The following is an 11313-nucleotide window of genomic DNA, read 5'->3' as shown; positions in this document are numbered from 1 at the left end:
ACGGATAATCATCACGTAGTTGAATCGTTTGGCAGACAATCTATAGTACTTAATCAGCTCAATAAGTAACTAGTCGATGCATTTTGTAAATCCTCAAAAATGAATGTGCTCATGTTAAGTGGATCGAAAGTAAGAGAATATGTTGAAAAACTTACACCAATCAGTTAGTAACTATTGGTTTCTATCACAACGTAACACTGGCTTCTTATCGCCTAACTACTAGTTAACTGGCTTCTACAGATCATCACAAATCACTCATGATGATGATAAAAGCTGATGATAACACACTCCAACATTGATTCTGCTAACAGGAGTTTGTTCAGCTTTTAACTGAATGCACTATTACATCCCAACATAGTAATATCCGGCGACCAAAACCAGTGCTTCACTGTTGTATCAGAACAAATACCAACCAAATCATCCACTCTCCAGTTAGTATAGCAGACACTTACAGAATAATATTCTTCTAACATTTGATGCATTTGTTCAACTTCTTCTGAACTGATTGTTTTGGCTACAAATTGTCGGTTATACGTGACTAGAAATTTTGATCCAGATTTTCCACGCGTACTATCCCACAATGGTTGGTGTCTGGTGAAAGAGTCCTGAAGTACAAATCAGAAGTAGAAGAACTCTGTATAATAATGACAAATAACCAAATGTAATCTATTTATGAGAACTGTTCGTGATGACCAGTCGAAAATTGGTCACTCTGAGTAGGAATCGACATATTCGACACCTGCAGTAAATACAGTGTTATGGAACTCTGGATTCGTCAACACTATTCCATCTAAAAGTGGATACTTACAATGCTCTAGTTTGGTTGACATTCATCTTGCACCACATAGTGCACAACTAAATGCTAAACAATGAGAACAGTTTCCTGACTACACTCTATGCACCGATCACTTGATACAACGACCCACTTACACCATTGAGTATCTGAATACACACCCAGTACAGTTAACATATAAACCGACGAACACTAGTTGACATTCTGGCCTCTTTCATTGAATGCTTCACCAACGCGTAATGTAACTCCCATTTAAAAGGCTGCCAATTATCAGAATATATTAAGTAACAAATCATATCACTCTCACCAATCCAGGCTCAATTACTGTTCATTGTGTCTTTATTGTCGAGGGCAAGCATTCATTTATAATTAGCACTCAGTCAACAAATACCAAACGAACTACCAATTTCCTTTACAATCTAACAACAATACTTTTATGATGTTGAACCTAGTTAATTCAATGTTGGACACAACCAATCAATCAATTCTACATTGATATCACCAAATAATACGGCTTATACAAAAGAGCTAGGATGGAAAACGGTACAAGATAATTTTAAAACACATCACATGTTGTACTGTTGATTGATAGAAACACACAACATTCACTCAATAAAAGTAAAAGCTAGAGAATGGACATGACATTTGAAAACATATGAACGATATTAGACATTGACAACTACATATTTGCAGCCATATTGTTGGAGAAAGGATAGTAAGGCAACTGTTTAATCGTTGCAAGTATTGCCTCCGTAGATAACTATAAATCCATTTCGATCATGAAAATTCATCCACACACTCACACAACTAATAATGCAACTCATGGATATGTTCTCAAAATCGAGTGCAGTTTATTGTCTGAGTGACTGGCAGGATTCTAATCCTGTACTCACCCTGGGTGGTGAGCAGATAGAAGTAGTCGAAAAGTTCGTGTATCTAGGTAGCTGCATAAGTGCTGGTGGTGGCGTGAGTGATGAGATCAATACACGTATAGTGAAAACCAGAGCGGCTTATGACAATCTGAGCCATCTTTGGTGCCTTCGTGATGTCAGTCTGGATGTAAAAGGTCGGATCTACAACGCGTCGGTGAGAGCAGTTCTGCTCTATGCTTGTGAAACCTGGCCTCTCCGAGTTGAAGATGTTAGACGACTCTCTGTGTTTGATCACCGTTGTCTCCGAAGGATTGCTGACATCCAGTGGCAACACCATGTCAGTAATGCAGAGGCTCGGCATCGTGTGTTCGGGAACAGAGACGATAATCCAATTGGTGCTACCATCTTGAAACATCGACTTCGGTGAATTGGACATGTTCTCCGAATGTCGTCCCAGAGAATTACACGTCGTGCATTATTTGCCGACGCTGGGACTGGTTGGTAAAAGCGCAGAGGTGGTCAGTGTATGACATGGTGTCGTGATATGAAAGAAAGCTGTAAAGGACTGGCTTGTGTTGGTCCTTCTTGACTCCCTGGTTGGGGTCCGAGAGATGGTGCAACACAGTAGCTAGAGACGTTATCATATATGGCTCAGAATATAACCCAGTGGCGATCCTGCTGTAACTTTATTTTACGTTCTTCATAAAAAGTGGTTGTAACTTCCTTAACTGAAAGATTTCTTCTGGTTGTACCTTTCTGTTTCTCCCATTATTATTGTTATTTCACTACCATACATTAATTTGTGGTCGTTATTTTTTTCTTTTTACACGCATCTTACATACTTTATGTCTTCCCATTCTCATTGTTATTGCGTGGAGCATATGTATCTGGTGCCCCTTATACCAATATTTATGTGTTCAAAATAATAAATAAATAAATATTGTCTGAGCGATCCAAATACTGAATGACTATGTAAACTAGGGTAGATGGTGTGTGGTCTGAACTTACAAATTAGCAGTCAAACACTCTAATTAACTTAGCACGACCACAAATCCACTGTTGCATAGTATATTTACAGAGAAATGACTGACAATAGTATATTACTTTAAAAAGTCAGAACTTAAAACTTAAAAGGTGAAATCAATAAGATGAGGCTAGCGGTGTTTGGAGATTCTCCAAGTGCAAGATTTATTACAGACTAACAATCAAAGTTGTCGACTAAATCCATCACAAACAAAATGTAATTTCATAACAATTAAATACTAGACAAAACTCAGTATGTGCAAGTTATGAATCTCTAACACCATTCACAGGTAGAAAGGAGGAGATATTACCATCAACACATAAATCAGCTCTGAATCACCTACCCAATAGTCCATCTTGTCAACTCCAAATCGATCTCGTAATGACTTGAACACCATTGGGCAGTACTCCTTAAACTTGAATCTACTAGGCATATTCTCCCTAGAATCACGTTCGTCAGCATAAGTCAACCATGAATACAAGAAAACTTACTTGTTAAAATGGTGGTTATTAACCTTCACTTTCATATATGCTTTGAAATCGTCTTTCAATAACAGTGCACGTTGCTTCACATGATTTAGAGCGGAAAACGAATAATTTATGCCCCACATCAGTACACTTTTTAATGGTTCATTGGCTCGAAAAAGTTTCAACTTCTGTTTCATGATCCTCACTTTCTTGTGTTTAGACACGGTGGCCATTGTTCAAAGATGACAAACGTTTGGAACGACAACTTAATGATTTAAACAGATTCTAAAAAGTTGAGGAAAGAGAACGGGCTAAAAATCACATACATATGCAATCCGCGTTTAAAAATCTAGAACTCAGAATCGTAGGGTGACATTAAATTTTATTAGATATTTGGCTGATCAATTTTATTTGCAAGAATAGTGATACAAAAGAGTCGCTCTCTATTCAGTTCTTCAAACCACCTTTACATGACATATGTTGAGGTAAATTTGATAGATAGTTACATACCAGAAAAACGACAAGTAAACCGATAATGGGAGCCTGTAAAATCTCAGTCCTGATTTAAACGCCTATGTCTTATCCTTACTGTTTAGTAGCACAAATGCGCTTTCTTGTCATTATTTCCATACGTTAGCTACATAAATTGACTAAAAATAAGCTGCATGTCTGTTGAGGATACCGACCCGGTCGAAGCTGCTACCTTGACGCGGTGGACGGGCTTGCCTATCGTGATGACCCAACCGAGCTACATTGGCTGGAATATATGTTCCTGTAGGTTCTACCATGCCAGGCAGGTCGATTGGAGAACGGTAAGACTAAAAGCAGCAACTCAAGGTCTGAGGGCGAAGTCGTACTGCTGACTGTAGAGGGGTGTGACATCAGTAAGGTGTTTCCCTCGGACAACCAGCATGACAGCGATTCTGCCTTCCCACAAGGAGGGGTGGGGTTAGAAAAGGTCGACCCTAAAAATGTCACACCTCACCTTACCTCACGGATTTCCGTCTCCGGCGGTAAGGCCCTTTGAAGAACGGAGCTAACACATCAAAAACCTTCCACAAAAAGGCCGTGCGCGACCGGCCTCAAGCAGTTGTCCCTTGGGCTCTGCGGTCACGCTCCCAGGTCGTCAAGACCAACACTAATCCAATTTCCTTTTCAGGTTCCTCAAGAAATACCCTTCCACGGTGTGGGCAGCCGGGAAGTGACATCAGCCCTCATACCCGTAACAGCACAAGAGACCAAGTTGGTCACATTCAAATCCTTCCTACACCTCCTAATACCTCTCTTATCTCCATGACTAACCCTCCTCACGTCTCTTTATCACCTCGCACCGCTAGGGCAAACGATTCGAGTACGTGGAACGCTATTCCTGGTCTCCTGAAACCACGCTCTAAACTACACGTAGGAGCTTTTAGCGTACGAACACTTTGCCAAATAGGACAGCAGGCTTCCTTAGCTAGGACTTTAGAATCTCGCGCCATCGATGTGTGCTGCGTCTCCGAAACGCGCATACAGGATCCGGGTAGCGTCATCCATTTGACCTCACCATGCCAAAATAAAGAACCGACTCGATTTACGCTTCGTGTATCTGGAAGCCCTGATTCTGCTTCCCGTGGCCTCGCCGGCATAGGCATAGCATTGAGTCCTAGGGCAGAACTAGCTCTCTTAGAGTGGATCCCAATAGACAGTCGTTTGTGCGCTGTCCGACTCAACGGAACAGTAAGAATCCGGAAAGATAGGGACACTCGTCGTTGCCTCTTCGTCGTCTCTGCCTATTCTCCCACTGACTGCAGCTCAGATGATGTAAAAGATGAGTTTTACAGAAAGCTCTCCGACCTTCTCCGAAAAGCTAGGCGCTCTGATGTAGTAATAGTGGCCGGTGACTTTAATGCTCAAGTAGGTAAACTAAGCGATAGGGAAAGACACCTAGGTGGATCTTATGGTGTCGTGGCTCAAAGAACATATAATGGTGACCGTCTGTTGCAGCTATGCTCAGATAACCGCCTGTTCCTTGCAAATACTAACTTTAAGCATAAGGAAAAACGTCTTTTAACATGGCGACCCCCGAATTCGTCCCAACGTTGGACCCAAATAGATCACATCCCACCAGCCACCGATGGAGGGGCTCGATAGAAGACACTGGATCTCAGCAGCATCTATCACACTGATAGATGCTCGGAAACTCATCCCACCTGGCTCTGAACATAATGAAGAGTGGAGTCAGCTTAAGCACAAGCTGAAAAGAAGCCTACGCAATGATCGTGAACAGTGGTGGGTAGCGAAAGCATGAGAGATGGAAAAGGCAGCGGGAATAGGTAATATCAGACAATTATTCAGACTCGTTGAGGAAACCGGAATTAGGAACCCGACCGTTAGCGAAACAATCTCAGAGAAAGATGGACATATTATTCATTCTCAATCCAGGAGATTGGATCGATGGGCAGAACACTTCAGGGATCAGTTCAACTGGCCTTCAGCCACACTTCGGTTTCCCACGATCTCCAGTCAACCTGAATGGCAAGCTAATGTAGGTCCTCCGTCTCTTTACGAAGTTGAAAAAGCCATAAGAAATCTGAAGCGAGGGAGAGCAGCAGGCCCTGACAGGTTTACTCCTGAGATTTTTAAGGATGGTGGTTCAGTATTAGCAGTGAGATTAACTGAGGTCTTAGGTAGAATTTGGGAACTGGACATAATCCCATCTGACTGGTCTCAATCACTGATTGTGCCAGTCTATAAGAAAGGACAAAAGTCCTCTTGTGACAATCACAGAGGAATCAGTTTGACTAATATAGTGTCTAAAATATTAGCCTCAATAATACTTCGACGCCTAATCAAAGCTCGTGAAGAGCAGATTAGAGAAAACCAGGCCGGTTTTCGACCTGGACGTGGTTGTATAGATCAGATATTCACACTACGTCAGGTTCTAGAACACAGACACACGTTCAGACGCCCCACAATGGTAGTATTTCTCGACCTTAAGGCGGCATTCGACTCTGTTGATCGTGAGGTTCTATGGCAGTGTTTGTCACTGAAAGGAGTACCAAAGAAGTACATTAACCTTATAAAGACTCTCTACTCGAACACAACTGGCAGAGTGAGAGCTTATGGCGAACTGTCATCAAAATTGTTTACCTCAAGTGGTGTTCGTCAGGGCTGTCCACTCTCCCCATTCTTGTTCAACTTTGTGGTCGACGTACTTTTAGAGATAACACTCTCCTCATCCAAATTTCCAGGGGTTGAACTTCTACCGGGAAGTTCACTTGTTGACTTAGAATATGCTGATGACATAGTTTTATTTGGTGAAGACGCTGACAAAATGCAGAGTCTTCTGACCACTCTAAGCAACAATGCAAGCATGTTCGGGATGCGATTCTCTCCCTCGAAATGCAAAATGTTGCTTAGGACTGGGTTACATCGAAACCCGAACTCGACTAGCTTTTACCAACTTGCGTCATTTATGGCGTAGGCGAGATATTCGTCTATCAACCAAATGACGTGTTTACTGCGCAGCAGCTCGTCCCGTCATACTTTATGGCAGTGAAACATGGCCGGTAAGAGTAGAGGATATTCGTAGGTTACTAGTATTTGATCATAGGTGTCTTCGAAACATTGCTCGTATATCATGGGACCATCGAGTAAGTAACACAGTTGTTAGAAAACGGGTACTAGGTACGGATGGCAAATCAATTGATGAAGTAGTGAAACTTCATCAGTTGAGATGGCTGGGACACGTGTTACGTATGCCCAACGACCGACTACCTCGATGTGCTATGTTCAGTGGTATAGAAGTACGTTGGGAGAAAGCTAGAGGCGGCAAAACCAAAACATGGCACAAGTCCATGAAGTCACTGACAAGTGGACTGAGTCATGTTGGTAGGTGTAGACTACCTGGTTGGGGACCACGAGATGATAGCAACCGATGGTTAGAGACCCTGAATGACATGGCTCAAAATCGTTTGCAATGGCGCAGGTGCATCCACTCTTTGTGTTTTCCCAAATTCTAATCTTCTGAATTCTTCATGTCCCTTTTTTCCTCTTTCCAAATTTATTTCACTGGATTATACTCTTTAAATAACACCTCCAAACCCTAATCTTCCCGATTACTGCATATACTCTTGCTACCTCTACCACTACGGGATTTGAATCGACAACTGCATCTCTGTGCTAATGTGGTGTGGCAACTCGAACTGATGTACGTACGTACGAAGTTCTACGTTGTTACTGACTGACTGACTGACTATTGGGAGGGCTAAGTGGCATTAACATTGGAGTTCTCAAGCAATAAAATTTAGGCCAGATAAGCTACGACCAGTAGTGGTATGATCACTCAACCACAGCGGTTCTCACCCGATGTTTTAAATTGATTATTTGTAGTCCATGATGTCTCGAAACCAGAAAGTGATTAGCTAAATAACTAACCTATGATAAAGTTCAGTAATGTTATGTGAAATTATTCCATAAATATAGACAGTTTATCATTTGTGTGTGGGCTGTGATACTGCCCGTGTGTCCAGACCGAAGCAAGTGGTTTTCTTAGGGGACCACACCCGGAGCCTTCGACCTGAAGGTCTGATCCACAAGGCGGTGAAGCGACCTAAGGAGATGCAGTCCCATGGAAGCCGGTGACCAACAATAGGTTCACATGTCATTTGTTCCATCAGGATCCTGTATCCCATGTGCACCATTGATTTGGTTTGGAATCCGGTCAAAGCGCCGGACACTCGCTTTTCGTCCTCTCATTTTCGTAAACAACACCCCCGCCACGAGAATGCAGTGAGTTGGACTTCCCTGTTAGCGGCTGTATACGCGTGGCCGTGTGAGAGTATTTCGAGAGGGATGGCGAACCCACCCCGCTCTCGGCCATACCAGGGCATTTGAGGGAGGTATGTCAAAGATCTAAAATAACATGGATGCCACATGTTTGTAGACTCTCTGGACCTGGTCATTTTACGTTATTCTCTCAAATGAAGTTTATTCAAGTCACAATGGATTACCCTAAATCATCTGACCGTGAATTTAAAATCTTGATGCAGAAATTCCGACTTCATTCGAAGATAATCAGAATAGGTAAAAGTAGACCGAATCTACTACAGAGACAAAAAACAGGTGGGTATCCTCAGTCAGTAACAACGTAGAACATATAGTAAGAAAACGAAGTTAACTCCCATCGTCATATATTAAATTTAAAAATTTAAATGGATAAAGAAAAAACTGCTGAAAAATTAGACACATTCCTACTAAAGCAAACAGGGGAGCTTTATGCAATAGATTAGGTACACTAGATGCTACATATATGTAATCCTTATAAGGACCATCTTGTTTTCTAACGGAATGTCCCTTTTATTTCAGTACGCTGTGAAAGAATAAACGAATTCTCTAAAATCTTGTGGTTTTCAGGTGTAGCTATGTACAAATAGCTGTCAACTGAAACATTTTAATGTCTACTACTTATTATCAACTTCTCAAGGTCAAATGTTCCTCTTAAATTCAGGCCTTAAACTCTAAATGATCTCTCCTCGTAATCTGCATTACCTTATTATGAAAGCCATATGAAGCTTATTACTTGTGATAAATCGGTTCAACAAGTTCTAAAACAACAGAGAGCACTACCATACTTTGATAGCAGGATAGTCTGACCTTGATTTTTCAAGCGTTCGTACAACAGCGAAAGTTCATTCTTCAATGGTTGAAAGATATGATCAGACTCTTTCAGGTTATCGATGTGAAATTTCACCGAGAATGACTAGTCTCAAATTTCAACGAGTTTTATGAGTCTATTAACAGATATATGAGTGTGCGAAAACAGTCCACAGTTTTTGGTTGAGATCAAGAATTGATCAATTTTAGGCCACCATTAAAAACCTGAAAGCACTGGACGGCCTTTTCGTCCTGATATGGGACTCTTCATCAGAGCACATAAACGATCCCACACACGAGTGAAACTATATAAATCGGTAAATTTACGTTTCTTCGTAGTAATCGTGATAACTTCAACCGTATATAATCATAATGCCACCGAATTTCAAAACTATTGAGCTCGGTACTGAGATCTAATTAAACTGTTCGTGACAGCGAAAATACTTAGTAAGTTGTAATGAGGATTTTCACTCTCCTTTTATCTGGTGAACTCAACCGATTCTCCCAGTATCTTTCAAAACAGCGGGTACTTTCTCGCGACCGGAATTCATCAGATGAAAGATTAGGCGTCACCTCATAACAATGTGACTGATTAGAACAACATTTGTAAGCGAACACTTGTCTTCAATTAAATCGTCACCAGGCATTGCTCTAATATACATGAACATTCATACGAAAATGTTAGACTAATCAAGGTAATTTTGGCCAATAATCACAACGAAATAGAATAAGTCACCACACACAATAGGTAAAAGTACAAATTTATAGTAGAAAGACAGGTGTACTGACCGTAGTAAGAATAATTAAATACGATGACAAAAGTTATATCAATAGTTAAACATCGGAAATAGAAGGTCAAAGATGAATAAATGGAATTAGAATGATGATGAAGAATACAAACGGAAAGACGCGAAAATTACAAACGAATACTGGATGTGAAAATAAGCTTAAAAATAACCAAAATAAAATAAGGGGTCGTTTGTTAAGTTACAACTGGCCACGGAAGGGATATGGTTAAGAATTTCTTCTGAACACAAAAATTGGGGTTATATGTACGAATTCCTATGGCTTTAGCTATATGTAGGAGACGGGAACGAACTCTGTTGGGAAGTGATGGAGGTATACGATGGATCACCCGAAATGCTAATGATTTATCTACATTATGGCCGCTATCATTAAGATGTGCCAAGATAGAACGGCGTATTGTTTTTATCTGGCATTTTATATATCAAATAAATTGTCTCGATTGGTTCAATATTTTCGTATGAATATGTAGAATTATGGTCTAATATGATATTAGTACTGCTCTAATAATAGACCTAACCCTAAATTTTGTAGATTTGTCATGATATAACTGCCTAATCTATAAGATCTTACGTGGAAGTCACACCATCGACTACACCAACTCACTGTATCGTATCAATTACCAATACATGATGTAGAACAAGGTTGGGCTAGAGAAGGAACAATATATTTAATATGAATAGAAGATATAAGGTAACATTCAGCAGAGACCACGCCTGTATGACCGAGCCATGCCACTCGATCAACCCCAGTCCATTCAATTCATTGTTCGCGCCTTTTCCATTGTTAGGTATTTCTCCGCGTTAAATATTGAATATCTATTTTCTGAGTAGTCTCATGTTCACAGCTTTGTGGATTGTGTGGCTATTGTCCAATGCCACTACAAATATTCATGTATATTAGAGTAACGCCTGATGAAGACCTAGTTGAAAACAATTGTTCGCTTACATGTGTTGTTCTAATTTTCACAATGTGAATCTTTAATATGACTGATACCATGTAATATATCTTAGTTTCGAAAATTTCCAAGATCGCTCACTGACAGTGCAGCGGTAAATAAATCCCCAAAATAAACAGCTCTGTAAGTTTTCGGTATTGCATGCTGACCACATTAGTTTTAATGGATTCACCTAGCTGAATGCACTCGGTCAATAAGTTCAAAGTGCCTGGAATTGCCTGGATTGAAGAAAGATCAATTATCAGCAGTGATAAAAGCGGTGGGTGGTGACAAAACACCATTAGCCACAAGTGAGGTTTATGAGGTGTTTTCATAAAACCAAACTTAACATGTTGAATTTGAAGAGTTTTTGATTGCAAAGGAATACATGAACATAAGCTCACGAAATCTGCCATGAATAATATAAGGAAGAGAATGCACTAACATCACATAACCTTGGATAGCCTACCCCCTGAAATTTTTATTTGAATTAGCTGTGATATATAGAAAGGACAGTGAAGGTTCAGCCAGTGGTTAGCAGAATAGAAACACACTAACTCCATAAAAGCATCTGTGGGATAGACTGTTTTAGGATCTACGTCATATCATGAATTCGGAAAGTGAAATGTTAATCAAATATGTAAAGTACAGGTGTTTAAATACCAAATACCTAGGCTTGAAGTCATGTAGTATACCAGTGTGCATTCAAAGATACATCGATGTCAGTAGATCATATGTCTGTCATATGGGGAGTGGGGCAGAAAACTTATTTTGGTCTT

At 40.5% G+C, this 11313-nt stretch overlaps 1 protein-coding gene across 2 annotated transcripts in view; it reads right to left on the bottom strand.

Annotated features, from left to right (window-relative positions):
• Positions 1-8826, bottom strand: part of PIP4K2A_1 (Phosphatidylinositol 5-phosphate 4-kinase type-2 alpha) — a 31382-nt gene extending 22556 nt beyond the window's left edge. For both annotated transcript variants that reach the window (XM_051215191.1, XM_051215190.1), the window contains exons 1-4: positions 8772-8826; positions 3181-3441; positions 3033-3129; positions 453-605 (exon numbers count right to left, since the gene is read on the bottom strand). In XM_051215191.1, the coding sequence (XP_051068384.1) occupies positions 453-605; positions 3033-3129; positions 3181-3389 (459 nt within the window). In that variant the 5' untranslated portion in view covers positions 3390-3441; positions 8772-8826. The remainder of the gene's footprint in view (positions 1-452; positions 606-3032; positions 3130-3180; positions 3442-8771) is intronic.
• Between the last annotated feature and the right edge of the window lie 2487 nt (positions 8827-11313).

This window comes from Schistosoma haematobium, chromosome 2 (assembly GCF_000699445.3).
Source record: "Schistosoma haematobium chromosome 2, whole genome shotgun sequence".
In the NCBI taxonomy this organism is placed as follows: Eukaryota; Metazoa; Platyhelminthes; class Trematoda; order Strigeidida; family Schistosomatidae; genus Schistosoma; species Schistosoma haematobium.
This window is presented reverse-complemented; position numbering and strand designations above follow the sequence as displayed.